Source organism: Colletes gigas, unplaced genomic scaffold (genome assembly GCF_013123115.1).
Source record: "Colletes gigas isolate AHSC1104 unplaced genomic scaffold, ASM1312311v1 Colletes_gigas_Sc00019, whole genome shotgun sequence".
Classification (NCBI taxonomy): domain Eukaryota; kingdom Metazoa; phylum Arthropoda; class Insecta; order Hymenoptera; family Colletidae; genus Colletes; species Colletes gigas.
The window spans coordinates 2,837,537-2,863,665 of record NW_025106648.1 but is presented as its reverse complement, the minus strand read 5'-3'; the positions used below and the strand labels follow the sequence as shown (position 1 = coordinate 2,863,665).

Here is a 26,129-nt window from a genome sequence, read left to right as displayed (position 1 = left end):
CGGTCCACCGAAGGAGCCGTGAATCCGAAGAATTAAAGCGATGTTACGTATCGCTTAACGAGCGACGCGAGCGCGCGCTGAGAGTTTCCACTTATAATTAGTACGTTTGGGTTATTAACGAACACGAGTAATTAATTACACGTCAAGCGGCACACAATTGTAACCGCGTCAGGAAGAATGGAGCCTCCAGGTTTCAGCGGAGACTCGTTAAATAATATTAAATAGCTGCTTTACGTGTGCACACACGCCGTCACGCGCCCGCTGCAAATACAATCAGCGTCGTTAACGGCGACGAAAATAAATTACGCCTCACAATAGAAAGTAGAGACCTGCGAGTGATTCCCGAGGAAACGCAACGACTACCGACGTGTAAACGGGATGTTTTCGAACTCGTTACGTTTAAAACGCTCGACGATGCGAAATCTGAAGCGTGGAACCATGTATGACCGTCGCGTCGAGGAAGCAACACCGCGTGTTGAGCCAAACCTTACAACTTATTATTGAAATTATTAAATATACAGAACAGGCGGAGAAGAGTTAATCAAAAATGTAGAATAAAATATTTCGTTTTTGTGAAAATTGATCCTGAAGAGTCAAGACAGCACAATTTTCTCCATCTTCAAATCTCAAATTCTGTCGTTAAGAAAAAGTTGTAGTACGCTTCCCTACAGTTTGATTTTTCACGATTTTAATAATTTTCTTCACGCTACAATTATTATATATTTTTTTAATATAATATGTTTCGGTATAATTTGAAGGAACGATTGATTTTCTCAAAAACGAAGTACGAAAAAAATTTATTCTACGTTTCCGATTGTTTCTCCGCGCAATTAATTATATCGTGGGTTTTATTAATATTACGCTATATTATGTAAAAAGAAACAAGATCTGGCAAAACTTTAGTCCTCATCACTATGTGGAACCATATCGTTAAGGATCATAGTGCATGCAGTTTGTTCTGAGAGGGTAATATGTAGTTGGAAACTTACGTTTGAGTGTTGAAGATCTCTTACCTCGATGTGGTTATTTCGGTTGTAGTGAAGGTTGAGAACTCGATAGATTTCCGAGTCACCACCGACTCGAAGATCATCAACGTTCTTCACACCTTCCGAAACCGCTTGCCTCGCATATTTCTCCATTTGAATGTAGTAGAACTCCCTGAAAACACAGAAACAAATTAATCAGACGATATAATAATTGTTCAACTGTTTTATTACAGAGCTAAGTTTTCTTATCTTTTTAACTTGCTATTGATATTTGTTCAAATTCTTATGTAAAAGATAGAAATATTTCATACTTCGATAGCGTACTTATTACAGTAGAGTTTCGATTATCCGAAATGTACGAATAACCGGCATATTAACCCCGACTATTCTTCGACAAATGTTACGAATTATATTTAATTGTTTTACAAAGAACAGTCAGTGACGTCGATATTAAATATTTGACGAATAAAGCGAAGGAATTTCATATATTTTATTTCTAATTAATAAATTTCATTACTACGTTACCCATGATTTTAAATTATATTCCTCGGTTTTATCACTTTATATGTAAGTATCCCCTTGACGTATGATTTAATTCCAAATAATTTTTTAAACGCCTACTATTTAATTTTGTACGAAGAATGGTCACGCAAAAGAATAGATTTCTTTCACAAATACCTCGGGAATGTAAAAATGTGTTGATTTTAATATATAAGTCTTGATGACAAGTCAGTAGCCTCAGAAGGGGTTGAAGTTCAATTATTCGTCATATTCAATTTTCCAGCACTGCCCCAGTCCCGAGTACGCCAGATAATCGAAATTTTACTGTATTTTACAATATTATTTGAAAGTTTACAAACATCGATTCAAAAGTGTCACAGCGACTTGGTACAGGTGTCCGGGAGTTTCGAAAATTTTGCAAACGAGACGAAAGAATTCTTTAACGCGTGAATTTCGTAAGATATTAATTAGCGTCGATGCAAGGGCCACCCCCTCGGTTCTCGGGCGCCCTCGAGTCGGCCGAACGAAGGTGGCTGAAACTCCTACGCCGAGCGCCGAGGTCACGAAAGAGCGAAAATTATTTTTTCCTTGAGAAGCGCCGTCCGCCACTATGTTCGACGTTAATTCTCGCGGAACGGAGAATGCTAATGCACTACCGATAATTAATTAAGGGTCGATACTAAAAGTGGTCTGACGCAAGCGGGAGAAGATGAAGGAGGAAGAAGGGGAGAGAGTCGCAAAGAGGTGTGTACAACTCATCGTCGGCTGGCAAGCGACGCGGTTCAAAGAGACTATTAAGAACGTGTTACAGTGTATCGTCCAAGAAGATCTCGACACCCTCGTCGAGGCAACCGTCGACTTTCACAGCCGCCGCGGCGCGCAGGCGCGCGCGCTCCAAACATTGCGGGATCGAGGCGCGGCGTCGCGCTTTTTCTCCTTTCCTTCCTCGGGAAAGGAAAAAATCGAGCGCCCGTCAAGTTTGCCGTTTACGTTCATTAATTAACGCAGTTAAAACAAGCACAAGTCACTAATTGGCGGGTAATTTGTATAGTAATAGTGACCCGAGCCTTACGTGCAGGGAACCGGGAAAGGGGGCAGCGTTGAAGGGGTGGATCCGCTTCGACGGATCTCACCGAAAACTGAGGAAAGAGTATGGGTACGACGCGCCCGCCGCCGTGCCGCCAGAGAAACGAATGCAACTTTGAACGCCGCGGCCCTTTGTGCGACGTCTTTGCCAGCTGGAATTCAATGCGACTCCCACTGATTAAGAAATTAATTATTTTCTTTCAATTGAAACGCCGAGTTTCCCGCGCCGGGCTCGTTCTCGTTTTATCGCAAAGGGGCGAACCGGAGCTCGTAAGCGAGTAAGGCGCGTGTAAAACCTACCGAGAATGATCGTTTAATCATTCCCATCGCGTTACGTCGAATCTGACGCGAATATTCCGCCCTTTCTTCGATTCTAGTCATTCGAATTGATTCAGAGTAATTTATATTCGATACATTAGAATACACTTTCTGTACAACGTACTGGTCGAGAGTGAGCGGTATGTAAGAACATGTCCTCGATTTCGTGATGTCGCGATTATGCATGTCCCAGCAAAATTTAACCCCTTGACGTACGATTTGACGAAAAAGAATAGGTTTGTTTTACGAATACATACCTCGTGAATGTAAAAACTATATAAAACTGAATGAGAAGTGAGTAGCCTCATGATTGTGAAACTTGACATCAAGAACTTGTGACGAGTCAATCACGTTATTGTACAGCAAAGTGTTAATTTTTAAATTTTCAAGTACGATAGCTTTTGAGAATTCTTTCGAACCGTACGAGAAACGAGTTATTTTCATTTCCAACGAAGTATTAGCATCGTCTGAGCAGACCGCGGTAATAATTCCCATCGGAGACGGAACGAGATGTGCTAGTCTAGACTATTGTTCTTTTGTATCATCTTCGATCAGGGTCCAAACGGGAATGCGACGACGGGAGTGAGGGTAAAAGACGCGGGAAGATGGAGACGAAGAAGAGAGCCGTCCTCGTATTTTTTCCGTACCGCGAACGAGCAAGTCGAGCGAGGTAAACACGCGAACGACTTGACGCGACAACCGAGAGAGCCCGAGAACGGGTAAGCGGAGCCTGCTACTTGTCCGGATATTTTTCCATTCTTCTCTTGATCTTTCTTTCCGGGGTCCCTATCCTCCTCACCCTTAAACGCACACAGAAGTCGGGCCAGAGTGGTGGAAGTATCCTAGAGTAGCAAGCCAGAATGGCAGCGAGAATGGCAGTCAGGTTGATCTTGCACTTTGGATCCCGAGGGGATGGAAAGAAGTACGGTTCAGCGGGAAACCAGCCGGTAGTGCTACCGCGGCTTGTATAACTCGAGGTTCCTGAATGCTCGACAATGCGAGGCAACCAGTTCAACCTTCGGGTCTTGGTCTTCGTTTGGTGCCGTTGGGAGCAATTTTTAAGATTGCTTCCGCCTGGCGGACTCGTGCGCGACTCGTCAAACAGAGAATCGACGAACGTTTCCATATCCGTCGTCGCGGTTTCCCAGCGAAAACCAGCCGCAGACGACGGAATATTCTGTTAAGCTTTTACGACCCTCCTTGTATCGCAAGATGCTCCCTGCTTTTCACTCCACTTACGTCGTGCATCGTTAGATTAATTCTCATCGGTAGTTTTCAAACTTATTAAAAATATTTTGTACCTACGCGATTGATAGGACCACCGGAAACGTCGACGGTTCGGATAACGAGTAAGACTGCGGGATAGAGAATGGCGAAAACAGTATCACCGGCAGAGTGACACTCGTCGATCGAATGCACTCGAACCAACGGAAGAAAACAATGGGATCTTTCGTGCGTCGCGTCCCGATCTATACGTAGCGACCCGAAGAAAGGGCAAGAGGAGGAGTCAGGTGGCAGAGACGCGAGAGGCTCTTCTCATTCGATCACTCCAGATTGGCTCTCTCGCCAATTAAGACAATTTCGCGTGCTCTTATCAGCAGTCAGTCAGAGAAGGTTATGCACACGAGAGGAGAATTGAAAGAGGAGTGTGTCTCTGCAGAATCGTGTCCCGCGCCCTTTCTCTCGCTCTCTCTCCCTCCCTCCGTTGGTCGTTCGCGTTTCACTTTCTCCCTTCCTGGTTGCTCTCCCTTTCGTGCGTTCTCTCTCTTTCCGTCTCTCTATTTCAACGTCTCCTTGAACCGTCACCAGCACCCACCCATCAGGACCGAGGCACCCCCGACTTCAGCCTCTCGGAGGTAACGTGTATGTGTCACCTGCGTCTATAATCCTTACTCAACCACCCATCAACCGCATTCAAGCTCGTCGGATCGCCGAGTATAGGCGGAATATGGTAGGCAGACTGGGCTAGGTCTGGGCTGGGCTGGGCTCGGTTGGGTTATGTACCTACGTAATACCGCATGGTAGATACTTATATATATCCGCGAAGTGCCTAATTAAAACAGACACCAGGAGACAGAGAGAAAACGGGACGAGAGACGAGGCTGGTCGCATAATAGGGTGTAAGGGCGCGAGGGAGACGGCACTAGTTCCGTAGTCGGTTTGACAAAAAGCCCGAGTGCTAGAATTGCCACTCTTCGACCACCAAGTGCAGAGGAGAAGAGCAACGGTGAGCGAGAAGAAAGGAGGAGGAGTGAGAGGGCGAAAGCGAGAAAGAGAGAGAGAGCCATCGGGAGGAAGATAGTGAGAGTAAGGGCTAGAGGGTGAGCCGCGGAGTCATTCATTATAGTATTGTATAATTAGGATAATAATAAGCTCTTCAGGGGCTTGGGTTTTCTTGCGCCCCGTTGCAACGGGGCGACGTCGACAGAGAAAGACAGAGAGGAACAGAGACAGAGAAAAAGAGCGTGATCCTCCTGGAGGGTGCTGATTATTAGCATCTAATTACGAGCTGCTTTTGCCACCGAAAAAAAAAGAGAAACACTGAGGGAGGTGGTGGTTAGAAAGGAGACGAAGATAAGGCGGGGTGTCTTCGAGGAGGGAATAATTAGCTCTTGCCGCGAACGGAAATCGTTACCTCGCGTTTTTCGCGATCCTCACCACCGACGGAGATTTTCTCGAGAGAGAAAGGGCAGCGAACGATCAAGGTCTACAAGTATTCTTTACCGGGGACCATTTAACATTAAATCCAAGGGAGTTCGAAAGGTCTTAATACCCTGTTCAGTTCAATTTTAATATTCCCGGTTAAACGTGGTTGCTAATTGTATTGTCCTCTCGTGCTTCTTCGCGCGATAACCAGAAATTCGTGAATTTCTTTTTCGCAACGGTGACGCGCATTGTGACGAAGGCGAAACAACAATACGAGCTTTAGAGGTGCCGCATATTGAAGCGTTTAATGGCAATGATGGTTGTCGACGTGACGCCTCCTTCATACGCGATCTTTATCGTCGCGAGTTGCTGTTTCGACGCGTCGCTTTTGTAACGGATTGCACGCCGTATAGGCGACAGCACCAATTAAAAGGGGGAACGCCTGCACTTGGCCGTTTTTTTTTTTTTTTAATTTTGCGCCACTCCGTACGCACTCTGGTCGATTCGTGAAAAAAAAACGCGCCCATGTTCTTTTTTTTTACGAAATCCGATCGTCATCGAGACGTCTTCCCGACGCAACTGGTAAGCACTCTTGTTGGCCAAACACGCTCGTCTAATTTATTTTCTCGAACCTTCCCGGTTCCTTTGAACGAAAATTAGGGGTAGACGACTCGAAGGAAATCCTTCATTTGCATTCTGACTTGGCGTGCGAGCGGAGTTAGGAAAAACACGTTACCGAATCGCGTGTATTTCCAACAGGCGAAGTGACTCTGGGCGTAACGACGACTCGCGTCTTCTCGCCTTACGCCTCTCCCCTTCGCCGTTTCTATTCAAAGATCCTCAATCGTGCTTCTTAAGCCAACCAGCCGGCTCCCTTTTAACGGTTATGCCAAGTCGGTCGACCTTCGACAATGCAGAACACCTCAACTCCCCAAGACCGGAGCTGACCCTTAAAATCTCAACCCCTCGCGCGGCTTTCTTGGCAGAACTTTCCCACGGACGACTCCCTCGAAGGGGAGAAGACGCTTAAGGAACAGCCGACAATCTGCCAAGATTCGCAAAGTGTCGGCTCCGGTGTCGATCACCTTGAAAGCTTTGCCCTCCCCTCCACTCTCCTTCCTCTATGAAACAGCTGTGCCCGAACTGGGAACAAACTTCTCTATCCTTTAAAATACATTCCCCGAAGAACCGACGTTTTCCAAATCACGATCGACTTGCTTCATAAATTATAGCGTACAGGAAACTTTCGTTAATTCAGAAACGGTGACAACTAAATACTAATAATAGCGAAAGCAAATATCGTACAGTAAGCTGAAATAAACATTGTTAGACCGAATTAAGAACTGGCGACATTTTCGACGCTGCTTCCATATTCTGGTGTTCGTTTAATCATGAATGAATGAATGAATCTGCCTCTTGGCATCAGATTTCGTGTAAGTTTTGTAAATGTGGAACGTTCGCTCCCAATAACAGGAAACTAAAAAATCATATTAGAGACTGGACCGTAATAGAAGAGATTTATGTGTGTAAGGAATCTTCTTTACTGTACGATGTTTGCGATGAGGGTAGCAATTGAAGATCCCAGGATACCCCTTCAGGGTATAACAAAGTTATACAAATGAAATTAACGAAGAAGAAGGAATTGGAACAAACGATTATTCGAAATGTCAGATTCTTGAAAGTTTGAATTTCTTCAAAGTTGAAATTTTTAATTAATACTTTCAAGATTCTTCACAGTCTTGAAAAACTTTTAATGGTTGCAAAGTTCAGATTCGAACTGTCATTGCTACTCCTGATTCGAGAGACGTTCAAAAAGGCATTCGGTAGTTTACCTCCTATCAGTGGATGGAAACAGGTTCATTTACAGAATGGTGTCACGTTGACGTTAACCCATTACGATTTATTTTCAAATAAATCAGTTTACATAATTTGATCGCTGTGAATACAGTCGTTATAAGTAAGACTAACATATTTCAATGTAATCGAACTTCCTAACTTCTTCCAAACGTGGTAGGCAAATATTAAAAATGTTTTGGCAATTGTAGCCTATCAAAGTTGAGTTTGGCATAGAGAAGTCGCGGATTTTCACTGGAGGGATTAAGATGAGATTTTCAAACTGCAAGCATTTTTGAATCGTGTCTACCGTATGTTATATTTAAAATTCCCGCGTTCAATCTACTGCGCCGGCGAACGAGAGACCGAGCAGTTGATTGTGTCGCAACACAGTCTCCGGCTAAGTCAGTTATATTATAATTTCGTTATAATTAAGCTCTTATATAAGGTGTAACACGTAATGCATTTTAAAGTACGGTCTTTGAAAAGAAACTTCCAAATTGTTAAGCCTACTGGTAACCTTGGCCTCCAAACAATGGATGAGGATTCGTCGCGTAGCGCTTAAGAATCGCTGTTGGGTCCAGAGACGTTCAAAGGAGCATTTAAATTCGTATTGGAAGAAAGGTGACAACGGTAGTCCGCGGCGTTTCCTTATTACCAACGTCAGGCTCTTTTTCAACCTGTAATTATCAGTGGGCAGAAACGGGTCCATTTACAGAATGGCGGCGCGTTCAGCACAATTAACAGAGAGTCATCGCGGGCGACGTTTACCGACGCATTCAGCCGCCATCAGCGGAGATAAATTCACGCGTGGCCGCTTTGTGCGACGACCGATGGCGTCACAGCCAGCTGGAAAAACCGTCGCGGCCGCGGCGAGGGTGCGGAAGAAGAAGCTCGCAAAGAATTCGAGAGGAACGTCGTGCCACGCTCTACTTTATCCTCACGGGTAACGGGCACGAGGCGTGAAAGTGCATATAACGAGAGAACATTAAGCATCTGCGCGCGCGTGTTTACGTGTTTGCGCGCGTTCCCTGCGTCTCGCTTGCTCGCGTCTCGTCGCGTCTCGTCGCATCGTGCCGCGTCTCGCGCGCGTGCAACCGAGCAGACCTTCCACAGACGCGCGTCCTCTCTCTGGGCAGATCGCGCCCCGTGTACGTGTCTGTCTGCGTGGACGTGTGTGCGCGCGTGTGTAGGCTTGCGTGGCTCATGAGCGCGCGGATGGATGGGTGAGTACACGCGTTTGCCCGTCAGGGCGTAAACGTCCATTCAGAGGGCGCGTTCAAAAAGGTGTCGCGCAGGGTCTTGATGCTGCACCCTGTGCACCCTTCTTAATTAGTAATTAACACTTTAACGCCATCTGCACTCAGACTTGCAGCGGCAAACGCGACGACGCTCGTCACCGCCGCCGCCGCCGCCGCCGCTGGTCGCTCCGGCGCAGCCTGCTCGGCGGCAGGGCCCCGGGAAATCGAATAATTAAAATACAAGTTAACAAGTGATTACTTCGTTCTCTTCCGTCGCGGCCACTCAGCCAAGTACGACGCGGTCCGCGAGCCCCGGTATTTCCGACGCGGGTTTAAGGGTCGCGCGGCGGTGGTACGCCGACAGCGTTGTTGATTGCAACCGGCGAAACGGTGGTTGGACTCGCTGAAGGGTGCCACCGGGGGTGATATCCGGTGCCACCTTTCGGAAGGGGTGACGCGACTCGTGAACGATGAACTTTTCCGCGGAAACTCCGAGGCTACCCCGTTGAACAGATACGCGAATTAGATCATTTTCTCGGGGTGGCGCGCCGCGCGTTTAAATTACGCCGGGACGTAATTGGAGTTTCTTTCAGGACACCGGGAAACTCTGAGGTTAGCCGTGACACGGTGCTTCGACGCTCGTAAATCTCCCTCGCTCTCGTACATAGATCATCTTCCTTGATTACATTAAGTTCCAACGCGTGAAACGATCGTACGAACGTTCCGTGTTCTTCGACCCTTAGACCAGGGTCGCACCAGGGTTTTTATGTCCTTCTTTGTCTTACAATTGGAAAGACACAGGAACGCCTTGTTTTCAATTGCAAGACAAGGAAGAACATAGAAACGCATGTCGCTTTGACGGCTGTGTGACCCTATCGTTCGTTCGCTCGATGTTTGTTAATATCAATCATAAATAAAAAAAACGTAGTTGTTGGGATGTCAAAATACCCTAAAATAGCAGTTGATAGTTAAATAAATAAAACTAGAAATGTATTTTGGTATATACCATGCATGGTACTCGAATAATTTGTTTTTACGAGTTTAACTGTCACATTATTTATATATAGATGACAGATTGATTAAAAGAAATTCTCAAGGGGAAATGTTATAGAAAATAAATTTGTACCGAAATTTGCAAAATAAATTAAAAATATAAGAAATTTTGTCGTGTCCAGCACAGTTTTCCTAAGGACTACCACCTTCTTCGTTCCGAGACCTTTGTAAAGAACATTGCTCAATTGAGTTGAAATAATTGGAGAATTTGATCAATTTATACAATTTTATAAGCATGGAGAATATAGTTTAATATCTTATTAATATAAAACTACTCACTGTTGCATATTTTGATGAAGTAAATAAACAAATATTCGTCTCTTGGTGTCACTCTAGAGTAATATAATTAACGGACGTTAACGAGAGTGCATCTGCTCAGTCATTCTAGAAGATCTGTCTTACAATTAAATTCCTCCCTTTGATGTTTTATTTATTTTTCCTATTAATTCCCGGGCGTGACGGTAGATACATACTCCTCATAGAGAAAAGAAAATTGTTGACAACACGGGAGCGATCAATTTGTCATGTTCGAGGAGAACAATAGAACGCTGTAGTTAGAGTACAAGTGTTTTTCGATACGAAAAGTCAGAGTCGCGGAAAAAACCATAATGTGTGAACGCGATAAAGTCGCAATTACTTTGGATACTTTGCATCGCTATCGATCAGTACCAGACATTCATTCCCGTTAAACATATAATATATTGTGCTCGTTGAGCAAGGTTACTGCTTCAAAACAAGAATACGCATTAAGAGATTCACGCGTGATCGTTAAACTTTCAGTCGTTTTAAATATCAATTGCACATAAATGCACGTACAAACGACTATTCAATGTCGAATGCATGAAACGAACTTAATGAAAGTAGAAGCGAGCGACTAGATATTAACTGGGTAGCTACAGGTATAGAGAATACGACAACTAAAATATAATTAATTTCAGAAAGGGCATTCAATGCCTAGTAAGAGTTGCCCACAATAATAAGACGCTCGGAAAAAAGCCGTTGGTAAGAAGACACAGAGATAGGAATCTCGCAAAAGTTACATCGTCGTTTCGAAAACAGCCGTCCCCCTGGCCAACCCCACAAAAAGGACACGCGTGTCCGTGTTTCCACCGCGTGCTTCATCGTCCCACTGCTAAGCTACCTTTTTTCCACGAGCAAGTTTCCTAAGCTTGCGAGACAATCGTTCGGCGATCGCGCAGCAGATGTGCCCCCGACAATGAGCTCCTGGGCCGTCGCCCTTCATAAAAGAGGGAACTCGAGAAACGGTGGCACGAAAAGGTGGAAGGGAGAAGGGGGCCCGGACTGAACACGGGGGTTCCACGACAGGGCATAGACTTAGCAGGCGAAGGTTCCGCGCGCCGCACGCGCCGATCTTACAATACACACTCTTCGTGTGCCCCTTGCTTTTCGACTCCCCCCTTCTCCCTCTGTTCCTTTTCTCTCTCTCTTTTCTTTTTTTTTTACATCTGGTTGCCTTAGACACACGTTCCCCTTATTCTCCCCTCGTTGATCCTCTCTTTTTCTCCTCTCTAACTCGTTTTCATTCTCTTAGCATCGACCGGGGAGCGTCGCGCTGTCGGCAGACAGATAGACGAATAATTCTGACGGTCGCGGCACACGCTCGTCCGATGCAAATCGCGCTGAATTTATTATGCAAAGCGTATTAGAGCCGAAAGCGACCAAGGAGACTTGTATCGCGCGCGAGCCGTCGTTCATTGAAATCGCACGGAATTTGCATACCGTGCCCGATGCGGCGTTTTGGTAACCGATAGCGCGCGCACGGGGTTCCTTTATTCCGTCGACCCCTTCTTATTTTAAGAAAAACGCGTCAACAAATACCGGTTCGCCGCTAACTCGCGAGCCTCGTCGTGTTTCATGCTATCAGGAATGCAAGCGAATCGTCCAGTCGGAATTACGGATCCTGACAACCGGAATTTATGATCCTCGACGAACGTTTTTTTAACAAGATTGATTGTATTCGACCGTCCATTTTTACGATATATTATTCAAATTTCAACAATTTTCAGAAGCGTTAAGAAAGTTGTCTGGTTCATATGAGTTGCGTTCGATAATTATTTCCGTTAATTACTTTTCGCTTTTCCACTTTCGTTTTCAATCATTCACGAACATTATCGACGTTATAATATTTATTTTGTACGAGCAGAGATGTAATTGAATTAATAATATAATATGAATAATATAAATAAGAATATCGTGTTTGAATATTAATCGTGACTCTGTAACAAATATTATGAATGAGATATATTGTAAAATAATTAAAATTAATTCCTATTAATACGAATACTGTTTTAGAATTTGTATACATCGTTGAAAAAGAAAGTAGAATACTCCAGAGCAGTTTAAAACGGAAATATTATTAAATATAAATTTGACAGTCCGTTGTAGGGATTTGAACCCAGAATTTTATAGAGTCTTTACCATCAACACAGCTAGTGTAAAGAGTGCAAAGTTCTCAAGTTTCATAAAAGTCCAGATTGTTTTATCAGATACTTGATTCAATCCCATCTTTAATATTCTACAGTCTGAAATATCGAACCAGTTCCATCGAGGGGGCGCCGATTAGGATCGTAGACGTCCCCCGTGAGATAGAAAATTACATTGGAACCGCGATCTAGCCCTAAACAGTTGTGCGCCCCAGAGAAACGAGCATCGCGGAGCGTCCAATAAACGCGGGACGAAAGATCAATCGTAGAAACATAACCTGGTTTCTTCACCGCAGCCACATGGAGCCCTCATACCGCGGGGGTTTTGGGCTCCCTCGAGGGAGCGAGTGAGACGAAGTAAAAGAAAGCTAGAGGGGGAGAGGGTAGTGCAGGACTGCACGATACGTCCAAGCAGAGAGGGGTGGATTTCAAAGCTACGAAGAGTAAGAGAGAGTCGAGGTTCTGGGGTCGGTGGGTGCACAGGCCGAAGCGGGCGAGGATCAGGGGCGAGGAGGAGGGTGAAAGGTAGAACGAGAGAGGGGGTGGGTGCAGCTGCTTTGAGCGGTTTCACTCTTCAATGGTCCCGGACTATCCCTCCTTCTGCTGCGGTACTAAGCCCCCGTCCGCCTTCCACCTCTCCTTTAACCTCGCTGGCGCCCTCGTCCTCCTCCACCTCCTATCGGCCGCGATTCGCGTCCTCGTCACACGTCGGCATCGGCCAAGCATTTTTTTATTCGATCGATTTTTCCCTGGCGGCCAAGAGCCGCCACCGGTGCACCGGCCGTGTTGCACTATGCATGTGCAACCTCGCGTGCATAAGGTGCGAAAGCTGGACTAGACTATTTGGGTGTACGGTGCTCCAAAAAGACCGAGCTCTAACGTGGATGCACTTTCAGCGCCGGATGGCTGCTGCAACGCCGGGGCCGGACGGCAGAGGGGATGTCAGACGCGGGGCCAAAGTGCCGGGTCACTTTGCTTTAAAAGTATTCTTTGATTATGGGGAGATCGAACGTTGGATCGAACCAATTTTTAATGGTTCAATTACCGGGTTACGGTACGATGCATCCTCGAGCGTCTTACTTGACCGTGGAGCCAGAAACCTTTTCACCGGAAATTCGAGCCCGGGGGTCTTTGACCTTCTCGAAACCAACCGATTGAAACGTTCTCCGAGGAACACGCTAATTATCGAAAGTCCAGTCATCGTAAAACGCGACTGTCCGTGCGTTTTTCAAACCGAGATCGTCACAGATACAGATATCTAAGGATTTTTTTTACAATTATCCTAGCCAGTGACACGAAAGAAGCTAACGAATTCTTGGACGCCGTGTTTGCCAATCCAATCCGAGAAGACGCGTTGGTCATCGAGTCCCCCATTCGGGCGAGGAGCGAGGGGGAAGACCGCCACCGCGAGAATCATGAAAGAGCCTGAACGAGGAGAGTCGGGGTTTCGACGTCACCGACGATTTCTCTGGTATTCTAACCTTAAATTTTGCACATCTGTCCCGAAGCTCCGATGCCTGCTGGGACGACAATGAGGCAGTTAAGTCCTCGGTGCATCGGCTGAGTACACACGGCGTGCGGGCAGCGAGAGACGAAAAAGAGGGGAAAGAGGACAAGCGAAAGGGAGAAGGAGAGAAAGAGTAGGACGAACCCCTGGCACACACGTCGACGCAGGGGCAAGTACACCCACGGACTACGGGGTAGCGCACGGCAACACGTACACATCCGAGAGAAGCGTAGGAGAAGGGTTACCTAGGTTAGGGACTCGGAAAACATCCTTTGTCGAATACCCTACCGGGACCGCTCAACCGCCCAGCAACTCGTTCAACTCGCTCAGAAAAAATCAATAATTCTTTGTCGTCAAGTTTACCTCCTGTCATGCCACGCTAAACCACATTACGAACGTGGCTCGTAGCTTGAAAGAGCTGCAAGACGGAATAGAGACGCGGCTCTAGGTTCTCTGTTCCCTCTGTTTCAAGGGAGCCTCTGTACTCTGCCACTTTGCGTCAGTTATTTACTACGCTACTTCTTGTTCCTTAATTACCTTTCGACAACTATTGTTCTTCGGGTCTATGTTTCTCCACCACGAGAATTTTAATCAACCTTTTACCAAAAGGGCACGAAACCTACAACCTAATACTTTTCATCTCGAGCATCTCTATCGCGAAGCATCTATCCTCGTTGTAGGATCTATGACAGAAATGGACATTTTTGCATCGATGCCAAGCAGACTTCTTCCCATGTCGTCGAATCCAAGAGGGGGGAAAAACAGTTCACAAATTACCCACGGTAATCCTCCCATGTGTCGAAAAGAACCCTCAATCGATATTTGGTGTTCGGCGCGATTACCAGCAAAAACGAAGGGGTGTGTCGGAAAGAGGCGTGCAGGGACGGTTTCCGTGGCACGAGAAACCTTGAAAAACGCGGTCGCCCTTCGTTTGTCCCACAGAAAACGGCGAGTATCGTGAGATCATCGCGTGATCCGATCTATGAAGGACCGTTACGCGTGCGATGAAAGATGGGCTGAGCGACGATGGCGGGACGAGGAAGAGGGGAGGTAACAAGAACCCGACTGCAGCGGGAGAGAACGAGGGAGACGGCGAAAGCCAGCGAAAGAAAGAAAGAAAGATACGAGAGACTCTCTCAGGGGTGAGACGCATGGCAGTAGGGCAGTAGGTTAGCTAGGGGCGATAGGCACCCCCCAGCATCTCTAGTGCACATAGTCCGTTGGGTAACAGTAAATAGGATTTGCTAGACAACTGTCGACCACCGGGGACGGGCTGAAGCTACCGTAAATATTCGACCGGCTTACGTTTATGGCTCTAAACGATTCCCTCGGACCCAGGTATACAAGGGACCCTTGTCTCTTCGAGAAAAGAACAAGGATTATTCGGATCTTGGGGATTCTTGTTTTCTTCGAGTTAATTGGTTTTGTAATCGATACCGAATTTTATATTCCTCTACAAGCTAGCAACCTAACGAACCGAATTTTATCCTCACAAAATGAGGATCGTGTACTTTAACACTGGGAATACTAAAACAGTCAAAATGACCTGTTCGTAATTTCGGATAAAACTTGTAACAAATTTACTCATGAAATTGAAAAACCGTAACATTCTATAAGGGAATGAGTAAACGTTTATTTCCATTGTATTATACATTTCTTCAAGTATCTATCGTTCTAATTGCTTTGGTACAAATATATACACCAAATGAGATATTTACTAAATTATTGTATTGTAAAGATTTGATTTTTGCTAGGCAAGAACATCTAAAGGTCGCGAAATAATAAATGTTAATGCAATTTGTTAAAGGAATTTATGAAAATCAACGAAGAATTTTCACGACAAGCATAAGTGGACTTTGCTTTCGATCCAAAAACTTGGTTTCTACTGTCATAATTCGAAAATTCGATGGAAGCAGTGCTGCTTCGAGATAAAAAATTTCGCAAAATAATCGATAACTGAAGATCGATCAATTTATATTACAAAAATAGGCCTCCTATGACGCGACGAAAGTTGATAAATATGCAACGCACAACTATAGTTTAATTAGAAGGTAGGCGACAGTACGCATTTAAAGTAGTCAGATTACTAAAGTTAACATTCGTGAAACGTGCCATCTAATAATTTTGAGTAAATTCTTGTATAGAATTAGCATGTTAATCGAACAAGCTTCAGTAATTAATTTATCAAATAAAATGTAACAATTACAAATACGTTAAATAAAACGTAGGAGCATATAAACAGTGTTTCCAGGACTATTGAAAATAATTATTCCAAAATATTGTAAATTAATAGAAGACTATTTTACCAATCTCGTTATGAATGACATTGTTACGTGTCGACGTGTGCACTCCAATTGCCGGTTTATTTGTTTCAGCAATTTATGGCATTGTAATATTGTATAAACAAATTTAGTAATCGATTTTACATTCACAACAATGATATCGTACACTCAGGTAAATTTTACTAAATTATTAAATTCTTATACGTCAAAGTGTGTGGTTTAAGCATGTTCCTCCATAGTTTTACATCGTCGAGTTCCATAGTAAATACATTTTTATTTTGTGACGGTTACATCAAAATATGACATTCTAAATTTTTGAAGTTCTGTGTTTACTCTCATTTATTAAGAATATCTTTTTCTAGTATTTTAATTTCAAGAATATTGTACTTTCAAAGGGGATATTCTTGCTTTTGCCAAATAAAAAGAATTTCGACTGTCTATCGAGCCCTAAGAGGAAACAACTTTCAGTGTGATTGTACCCCACACGTTCCCGAGGAAATTACGGAGTTTCCAGTTCACCGTTTCGCAACAGCGAGTCTCCATCGCGCGAAGAATACTCGTACGCGGTCTCCTACATTTTTCTCCGCAGAGGCACGCTCGAGGTTGCTATTCCTTTAACGACGCCGGCCTACTTGTCGCCCGTATGCAGTGTCGTAAGATAGTCGTGCTTTGCGTATTTCGTTTACCCGCATGCTTGCAACGTGCTCAAGAGTCGATTCGGCATATGGGCGATTTACATACGGCGCCAATAAGAGTCCCGTTCGACGGCCATTGCCCAGGGTTCGCGGCCTCTGTGCCCGTTCGAATGAGTTGTTTTGGAGGGCCGCCAAATTAAAAGTACATCGTATCAACGTCCACGTTTTTCCGGGACGAGCTTGTAGCAGATTCCGTCGACGCGATCGCGCGGCAACCGTGTCTTGCGCGACGCACGAACGCGTACACCAAGACCGAGCGTGGGTATTCCCCGCTCGACGCGTTTCAAACGCAGAAACAAAGTAGATTACTCGATAAAACCGAATTTCGAGGAGCCCTGAATTTACCGTTCACTCTCGCGCCCCCTTTTTCTATCGTCGAAAGGCACTCGATCGACGCCTGACTGCCGGATAGGAACGAGAAAGTGCAGCCTGGGACCGACGATGCCGAGGGAAGAGTAATATCCCGGGACGAATACCGTTTGATCTGGCTCGGAGCCACGGTGTAAAGGACAGATGCAATTTGCCTGATATCGTTTTACTGACAAAAATATCGAATGACGTGGCGCCGGGACCAGTGACACCAACCCTCTCCCCGTCTTTGAACGAACGACGGATATTATCGGCTGGGCCGGTCGTTGTTGGATTTCCTACGAATCGTTTTTTCCTTTTATTTTTATAACTAGCCCTTTCATTTAACCTCTCTCATCCGGCTTGGCGAGCGCCGGTTTATTTTGCTCCTAGTGGCATCATCGAGTCATTCGCGTTCATTGATCTCTCTTTGGCTCGCGTAAGGTTCATTGATTACCGGAGTCTATCGCCGGGCTTGTTGAATTTTGAACTAACCGCGTTGCTCTATTATTTTGCAATTCGCTCTTTTGATGTACCGTGGACCGTAACGTTTTGCATTATATTGCCCATCGACGGATAACTACTCTCCGACGAAATCTTGCGCGTTTACCAGTCGCGAAAACCAACGCGTTCGCGTACTGGGCGTTCCCCGGTTACAAGTTAGGCTTGTGGCCGTTGCGCGGTGGGCGAATATTAAATACAAGAGATACACGAATTTTTATATCTTGAAGGATCCGTAATTTGTATCGAAATTCATCAGTACCAAAGGCCTAGAGGCCAAAATAAAACGAAAATCAAGAATATCAATTTCTTGATTGAGGCTTCGTTAAAAAGTTATTACAAAATTAAATTAAAAAATTTTAAATCGTTTTGGAAAAATTATTTTTAGCTGTGGGGGTTAATTAGAATCATTTTTGGTGAATACATATATCCCCGAAATCCTACTCACTTTTGAGAAAAAAATTCTTTAGTGAAAATATACTGCGTGGCCGGAAATGTTTCTATAACTTTTTAATGAAGCCCCGATCAACAAATTGGTATTCTTGATTTTCGTCTTATTTTGGCCTCTAAAAGCTCCCATTAAAATTTTCCCAGGGGTAGCCGAACACTCTGTATATTTATCTAAAATACGTTGGATTTTAATTAAAGGTAGACAAGACAAAATAATGGACTTGGAGTAATAAAATTATGTCAAGTGGCAAGAAAAATCAACAATCATTGCAAATTGCTGGAAACCAAGGAATCTCGAATATGATGTCATTATATGTGGTATTCCTATAGTTAATAGATTATGTGAATCACAGATATTAAAGATAATGTGATAGTTAAAAATCAAAACTCAAATTACTCGATGATAGTAAAATATAAAACAAAATCCATTGGATTTGACGAGAAAATAGAAATGAAATCTTTACAACAAAGATTGAAAAAGATAGATGTTTAAAATATTTAATGATTTTTATGCCTTTAAATACAGAATCTTTTAAAAAATAGACTTCATGAGAAAGTGAATAAATTGTGTATAAAGCTATATAACACATGCATCGATTCGTTTCTCGTTGACAACATGTCGTAAGTATGGATCATGTATCGTAAGAACAGAGTGCAGAGTATAATTGAAAAGTGTCGTAGCTCCTGATGGACGTAAAACGGATTGTCGTGAAGCAGAGTACGGGTGTATAAGGTAAATGCACCAGTGATCAGCTAGAATCTTACTAATTGCATATTTTTAGACATCACTTACATTATTAAATTAAGTTTTGAAACGTTTGTGGAACTCCTATCTATCGATTACCGATAATATTACCGTAGAAGACTCAACGCTAAATTTATAGACATTAATTGCACAATTTTTATTGACAATCGTCAAGTTGATAGTTATATTAAAATGCAAATTTTCTTTTAAATAGGATATTATATCATTACATTAATCAAAGCAATTTAAATTGCTAACAAATAATATTTATGAGTATTGTAATCTCAATTACAGAATTTAAAATAATGTTTACGAATTATTTAAAACTGTGTGAAAAAATTAATAACTAAAATCTTAATTGAAAGGTGAATATAGTCTTCAGATTTTTGTGTTAAAAATTGTTTTTCGTTGACTACTTTTTAGAACCATTTGGTTGCGATTACGAGTATCTATTCTATTTTTTCTTTTAATTGGATTATTTACTATTCATTAGTATTATATTATAAAATGTATTTGTTAACAGTTGTAGTATCGATTCGTTTCAAACATCAAGTATCAAGTAATTAATTTAATATCTAGTTATTACTAGAATAACGTCGAATAAATGATTTTATGTAGATATTGATTCGAGTAAAATCACTTTATTCGAATAGTTCATCTGAACAATTAATTATCATTATTTGTATCAATATGACATTAAATGGACTGATACAAAGGAATCAATTTATCAATGTGTCGATAGTTTTTAAACACAGTTCAGTCCCATCACTAAGATAACAGATAACATAATTCTATATCTAAAAGTAACAAATCTTCACTGAAGTTATTTGACAGCGAATATTGAATTTCTTCTTAACACGTTGACTTGTCATGTCGCTCTGATACGTGTCACAGGTAAAGTCCACAGAATGCCCCCGAATACGAGCAACGTTCATATTTTACCGTGTCACGAACGAATCTTGTTCGTATTTTAGTCAGAATGTAAGTGAAACAACAAGAAGACGATACGAAGTTTAAATACCCTTTCGAGACTGATTTTTGGAAACTATATTTTTCCAGTTCTCTTTTCGAATCTCGCACCAAATGACTATCCATATATTTTTCAAATGGAAATTCGAATATTCTCTCTTTTATAAAAAGTCAAGTTAAACAGTCCCATTTATTGGCCAATTGCCAAGGGTTCGTTTCAGTAAAGATAAGCGATTAGCTTTGTAGCTTGTCAAAATTATTGTTCTCATGGTTTATCGAGAATTCGATTACCGATAAATTCAGTTTGTCGTCCGAGTCGAGGAGGAATAAGTGTTGAGGGGTTGAGCAAATAAATTTAGTTTGTTGAAAGAAATGTTTCAGGTATGCCCAACTTCACATGTCAACTTATACGAAAGGTATACACTAATCACAATCAGTTGATTAACAGTGAAAACCAATAACTTAATTTATATTTAGTCGAAAATAAGTGTAAATCTGAATCTGTCGTTTTCTTGGACGTTTTAGTTCATCTATATTTTCGTGTAGAGGTGTCACGATGTATCGTTCTGATTCGATGGTTCCCCACCTGAATATTGTGTAGGGGATGATCTCTAAAGGATGCCAATCTACAAAGTAGTGGTCACCTTCGGACAACACTAGCAGGAAATTTGGGAATTTCCCTATACCTGGGTCTTAGCAGGTAATATAGTTATGAAACGCTTTGATTCTGTTAAAACATGCTAGCAGTTAATCCGATGACAAAAGGGGCAGTTGACGTTGGAGAGTGAATTGAAAGGCGAAAAATGTTTCAATGGCTTCATAAACTTACTCCTGCTAGAGATCTCTTAATCTTTTACATTTTAACGATTAACCGTTTCACTAGAACGGTTGTATAAATTTTATAAAACCGTAAATTTAATAGAAACGAAACATTTATAATCCTAAGATTTTATTTTTCCCATAATAAACCCTAATGTTTATTTCGCGCCGTAACAATAAGATTCGTGTCGACGATCGCGTTAGGTCGAAGAAGCGAATCGGAGACGAGGGCCGAGTTGTTTTAAATTCAGAAGTGTTTAGTCAGCGAGGGGATACTTCCGGGAACGGGTAGGCAAAAACAAAGAGGACCCGCGTAGGTTCCCGTCACGCCCGCGACTCCGCGGGCGCGCGGATACGGCATTGTTTCGCGATCGGTAGCAAAATTGGTGAAATTTCGACGGGGACCACGCACCGGGAAACACCGTCAGCCGTTATTGATTCGCGGAATCACTTTCTCCGTTCGTGTATCGCGTTGGCCCGGCTAATGTGTCTGCCTTTATTTTTCTCTTTTACCGGAGGTTCCTCCTTCGTTTTTCGCGTTTCGAACGCGAACACGCAGATGTGACCGATAGAAAATGGCGCGGATTGAAATGCATTTTGCCCGGCCTGTACGTAGGCGTCGCAGACCCGGACGAGATTTGAAAGCGGAGAGGGGGGCGAACGAGAGGGAGAAAGCGCGAGAGAGGGACACGCAGGTAGGGCAAGTGAAAGAAGAGAAGACAGAAACGCCGGTGCGAGCGAGAAGAGGAAGTCGAGGGTGGCGAACAACGATCCGGAGAGAGAGAGGGAAGGAGGAGGGTTAACGGCGGACGCGGAAGAGGTAGGAGGGACGTCGGGGGGGATGGGATTTCAAACGAAATCAATTCAGAGTCGCTGTCCAGTCGAACGTTACCCCCGCGAGTGCCGGGGTAAATGTTGGCCGAAACAGTAATTTTACGCTCGGTCCACGCCGATTTCGAATCCCGGGCGCTTTGCCGCGAAACGTCACAGGAGGCATCGAACCGATTCCCCGTGGGATTAGCGGGAAATTTAAAGTTACGCTCACCGAGCCGCCACCTCCCCCACGAGCGTTTTCTGCGTCATAGGTCACGCGTTAGCGTTTTTCTCTGTTTCCCGATCGTTCGTCGAAATTTTAGGCACGTTCCTGTCTCACGAGTCCGAAAAACAAGGCGCAAGATGTGTCGGGGGCGGGAGGGGGGGGGGTGGCGAGTGAAAAGGGTGTAACGGGGACAGAAAGAAAGAGAGAGGTATAAAATTAATTCGGTGTTTATCTCGCGTATAATAAAAGAAACCTCCAGAAAAAGTCGTGGCGTAATAAATGGCAGAGGTATAAGTACTCGCACGAGCTAAGAGGTTTTATTAAAAAATACTTAAGTGCCGTTTTAGGAGCGGTGAATAAATGATGCGCCGCGCGATAGAGGTAGAAGAATGGACATGTAGAGCTGAGAGAAAGAGGGAAGCCGGAGGCCGGGTGGGAGAGTGGGGTAGGGGGAGGAGAGAGACTAATTCGAGGGTATAACGAAGTCGACGGTAATCCATGCACGGACAATTTCATTTCTGCCGTCGTGAACCCTCTTTCTGTCCCTCGCTCCCTTTTCCTCCAGCATCTCGTTCTCCTTCTCCTCCTCTGACGCTGCTCCGCCGCCCCTCTTTTTCTTTCTATCTGCCTCTCTGCCGTCGGAGCCTGCGCGGTAACTTTTTTGATAAACTGTTTTCCACGTTTTTCGCCGGTGGATGTAAATTAAATCCTCCATGGAGGCCGGAGGAGGCTTGCATCTCCCGGCTGCCCCCAGGATCCGACCGTCACCCCCTTCAACCCCCGTTGTCGCCCGGCCGGCATGCAGTCCCCCGGTCCACCAGCCATCACGGCGGATACAAAGCCGATTAGGGCTGGATACCGGGTACATTATCATTTCACATTTTTCGTCCGGAGTGTCCGGGCGACGCGTGCAGCGCCGTGGATATGCGTTCGTTCCAGGGCGCTTCGTAAGCGTTGCCCGCCCCGTTAGTTTTTGGCGCTCGGAGCGCTCGCGGGAAACTGCACCGACGACGTCGTCGCCGCGACGTCGTAATTCGCGCTGGCAAACGTTTATTTCATCGAGGCGAAGCAGCAAAAACGTTTACTCTTCTAAACGTTTCCTGCCGCTTGAATTTAAAACCACCACCGAGGAAGTTGCACGGTTTATGGCGACTTTTACATTCGTACTACTGTAATTTGATGAATAATAAACGTTTCGTTTTGTTAGGGGCCTTTAAAAGAAACTTCACGCGTTTAACTAATCTTAGAAACCCTCTCGAGCAAGGAAAGTCAAAACACGGAGAAAATTACGAAGGCTGGGCCCGTTTGGTAACGAACGTGGTAGTGGATTTCACGAAACGTTTGTGAAATTTATTTTTGTATGTACACTGTTGAAAGATTAAACCTTTCTCCGTGCACATAAATCGTTTATGGTTGACGTTATCTAATCTATCAGTTATCGAAAGATACTGTCACCTTGTTTACACAGAATAATTGACCATGGGAAAAGAAATATTCATAAAAATAATCTAATTCGATACTTCGTTTTTTCGACATCGGCTTCCAAATTTTCTGTGTTTTTTAATATATATTAAGTAACGTCCTTTTAATGCGAAAAAGTAATATTTTCAACGAAATAAGCGTATGTATACAAGGTGTATTCGAAGGGGTAGTACGAAAAGGTGATTCTAATTTTAAAAATATAATTTTTATTTGAGTCTTTCTTTTCGAGACAATTCACTGTGGAAATTTGCCGGATACGCGAACGATTGAATATCATATAATATTATTGAATATTTATTTGCTAAATAAATACCACAGAGTTTCGACCTAAGTATGTATTGTTTTCTGCTAACTGAGCTTGAGGCTCAGAAAAAAAAGGGGGTGTAATAAACGAGTATCCGCAGGTAATACTGACTTTTGTAAGAGAGGGGATCACCCCCAATGGATACAAATTTTCATTAAAAATACATGCATGCAATGCTTATTCTCAACAAATATGAATTTTCAGAGTCAATTACCACCCTAAAGATCGAACTGTATTCCGAAATTCTGTTGCCCTTTGACACAAAAGAAGATATATTTAATATCGAAGAAAAACAAGGAAGAATATGAAGTTAATAGTTGAAGCAATAACCGATTTATAAAAGGAGTAACAGAAATCCAAAGTAAACTATTGACGTTCGCGACAGAGCGTATCAATTAATTGCGGATACTAGTGAAAAGGTCAACGCTGTCAGAAACTTCATTAGCATTGGTACGAATGTGATTTATGGCATTATATTTACTTCATAGTGTACGGAGATGTTCCATACAAAGTAGCAAGGATTATCGGAGATTTCTGACCGTAACATAGAATTTAACGGTTGCAAGATTTCCGGACGCATATTGTGGTGATTCAATAATTTGTATCGTACATCGTTAGAATAAACATTGCCCGTTTGCACTTTGTCGATATATTTCCTGCAATAATTATTTGATACTACATTTTTAAAAGAACACATTTTGGAAAATCTAGTTCTCAAACATATTTTTCTTCAAACCATTTTTGAGAAAATAGCAGTCTAGCAAGGTGCAATTTTCGAAGTTTAGTAAGAATTCTTCAAACTTGAATATGCCAAGCAAATCCAGAACTTTTGCCTCAATATTTTATTCGGATATCCTTCAACCCCTAAATTTTCAGAATCCATAAACAAAATCAATTTTCCCCCCACAGAAATGGAAATGCACCATTAAAATTGTCCACCTCAAGTGTTCGTTTCAGTCGGAAATTTAGTAGACACCGGGCTACGGAAAACTGGATTTTTTTGCTAAAATGTCACGGAATTCTTCGATCGAGAGAACAGTGCTCCGTTCCAGGAGAAACGGTTACGCAAAGTCGACGAGTCCGCGTGTACTTAACGAGGGTGAAAGGGGTAGAGAAAAGGGGTTCGAGGAGTGGAATCAGTGTCGCGAGAAAACCGAGCCCGGCCCGGGTAATAACTGCTAGTCTCGTCTTAAGGCAGAAAAGAAGATATTCGTGTCAGTTGGCCTCTCCGGTCGCAAACGGCACAAAAGAGATCGCAAAGGAGAACGATCAATATTTAGTTACCCCGAGACGCGGTCAATATCGCATTTTAATTCCGTAGCGAGCGAGCCGCGGTCGTCCCTTCTCCTTTTGTACCTGCGGCGGAAGGCGATCGCGGTGGCGATGGCGGCGGGGGAGAAAAGGACGCTGAGACGGGCGCATTCGTCGGACGATGAATTTTTTTTTGGGTCTCCCCGTGCTTGCACTTGCCGGCTAAGTAATGCATCGCAAGTAGCACACATCCCCGGTAAAGCCCGCCGAGAGGGAAGTAGGCATGGTGCCAAGTGTTTCCTTCGCGGATCGGCCAACTATTTCCAATATTTCTTAGGGAGAACCTGATATTGTACACTAGCCGGGAGATGTTTCGGAGTAATTTCCGCCCGGTAGGAATGCATTCGGCAAACAATGGGAATACGGATAACGAGCCCTCGGACTCTGTTCATACGGCTAGGACAATGAAATTCTTTATAACGTCACCAGCATTTTTCTCGAGATATTAAATACCCAAGCGGTATGATGAAACTCGGGGGCTTTACGTAATCAGGCCACCGTACAATATCGCGTTCCAACGGGGATTTAATCAATCGGTGCAGCTACTTTTTCCCTGTTTGCCTCGCTTGTCGAACGTCTCCGTTGCTAGCTCCGCGGGAGCATCGACGTCTTCCGCGCGGCTCGACGCGGTCGAAGTCGCTCGGGATCGCCCGGAGAGAGTCCACCCCCGTGGCGAGAAAACAACGAAGAGGCAACGTCTTTCGGCGTCCTTCGTTTCTCTGTGGGCAAGGTCAACGAACCGAACCGTTCCGTTCGACCAACAGGACGGCCGGAAAGAAGACTCCCTCAGGGGGGGCGGAGGAAGAGAAGGGGGTGGCAGGGAAGAGGGTCTTTGGCAGGGAGTGTACCGTACTCATGCTGCAAGTAGCAGCTCATAGTGGCGGATTAGCCTTGCAGTGGCGATGCTTACATCCCCTATAAAGTCCCCTGCCATCACTCTCCACCACCCCCTTTTCCCTCCTGTTACTCCTCCTTTTCTGTCCCCGCGCGGAGGCTCGCTCTCATCGAAACCCCGTCAGCCAGCCCCCGCCTCCTTCGTTGTTCCTCCCGCGATAACCCTGCGGCCACCGCATTGTCTGCCACCCAGCCAATACCAGTCGTGTTTCTCGTACTTGTGTTCATTATCAAAAAATTCGAAAAGGAACGATGCTGCTGCTGCGGCTGCCGCCTGACTGGCTGCCTGCTGCAACGCCAGCAGGAACCCCTTATGTTACGGCACTGACATTTCGCGAGGGTGGCGAGCCCCGGTCGCTCTCTTCCCCGTCTGCCTGATCAGGACTCGCTATTCCCTCTGATCGAATCGCGCCGCGGAGGTGTTGCGTCCCGTGATCCGTCCAATGGCTACTTCGAGTCGTTCGAATCACCGACTCCTATACTTCCGACTAAAACATTCTTGACAGCTCTCTCGCGAGTACTCGATCTATTCCTACGTATACACTCGACTTGCACGGGACGAAAAGCTCCCCCTAGCCCTTTCTTTTCTTTCACCACACTCTAAGATATTAAACCTTTGCACTCGTATGTCGTCATGTAGTTGCCATCCTACATTATATTATTATACGCACAGGG

The 26,129-nt window shown here is 44.2% G+C and overlaps 1 protein-coding gene across 4 annotated transcripts in view; it reads right to left on the bottom strand.

Annotated features, from left to right (window-relative positions):
- LOC122400635 (homeobox protein prospero-like) overlaps nucleotides 1–26,129 on the bottom strand; it is a 58,685-nt gene that overhangs the window by 10,289 nt on the left and 22,267 nt on the right. For 2 of the 4 annotated variants that reach the window (XM_043402181.1, XM_043402182.1), the window contains exon 4: nucleotides 1,014–1,158. In XM_043402181.1, the coding sequence (XP_043258116.1) occupies nucleotides 1,014–1,158 (145 nt within the window). Of the gene's footprint in view, nucleotides 1–989; nucleotides 1,159–26,129 lie in introns of all 4 variants that reach the window. The other 2 variants (XM_043402178.1, XM_043402180.1) reach the window with 1 other exon arrangement.